Source organism: Camelina sativa, unplaced genomic scaffold, assembly GCF_000633955.1.
Source record: "Camelina sativa cultivar DH55 unplaced genomic scaffold, Cs unpScaffold12377, whole genome shotgun sequence".
In the NCBI taxonomy this organism is placed as follows: Eukaryota; Viridiplantae; Streptophyta; class Magnoliopsida; order Brassicales; family Brassicaceae; genus Camelina; species Camelina sativa.
This window is the reverse complement of record NW_010933417.1, coordinates 1-356: the sequence shown is the minus strand read 5'-3', so window position 1 is coordinate 356 and position 356 is coordinate 1. Positions and strand designations below refer to the sequence as shown.

Here is a 356-nt window from a genome sequence, read left to right as displayed (position 1 = left end):
CGAGACTTGTTCACAATCTCAGCTACTTCTTTCCAATGTTGTTGCTTCAATGTTCCTTTACCTGGCTCAGAGAACCGATCTCCCCAAGCGTCGATTAGAACCTTTGTAGCTTCTTCGCTCCAACAATCGTCTCTTCCGCCGCCGCCACCACCGCTTCCTCCTCGTCCGTTTCTGTTACCGCTACCACCACCACCGGTTACAGCAGGAGTATGAACCACTAACGCTAAAGCGTTCCTCGACGGAGACTGAGACGAAACAGAAGCAGCCGTCGGTTTCTTCACAACGGCGACGGTAACGTCGTTTGTCGGCAAAATCGGCGGAGAGGGAGGAGCTTGTGGTGAAAGGGAAGAATCTCC

The 356-nt window shown here is 52.8% G+C and overlaps 1 protein-coding gene across 1 annotated transcript; it reads right to left on the bottom strand.

Moving 5' to 3' along the window:
* Positions 1-6: 6 nt before the first annotated feature.
* Positions 7-353, bottom strand: LOC109132010 (trihelix transcription factor ASIL1-like; the record flags this gene model as incomplete). Its single annotated transcript, XM_019243165.1, has 1 exon — positions 7-353. A coding segment is annotated over one exon (347 nt), but the record flags the coding sequence as incomplete, so codon positions are not given.
* Positions 354-356: the final 3 nt, after the last annotated feature.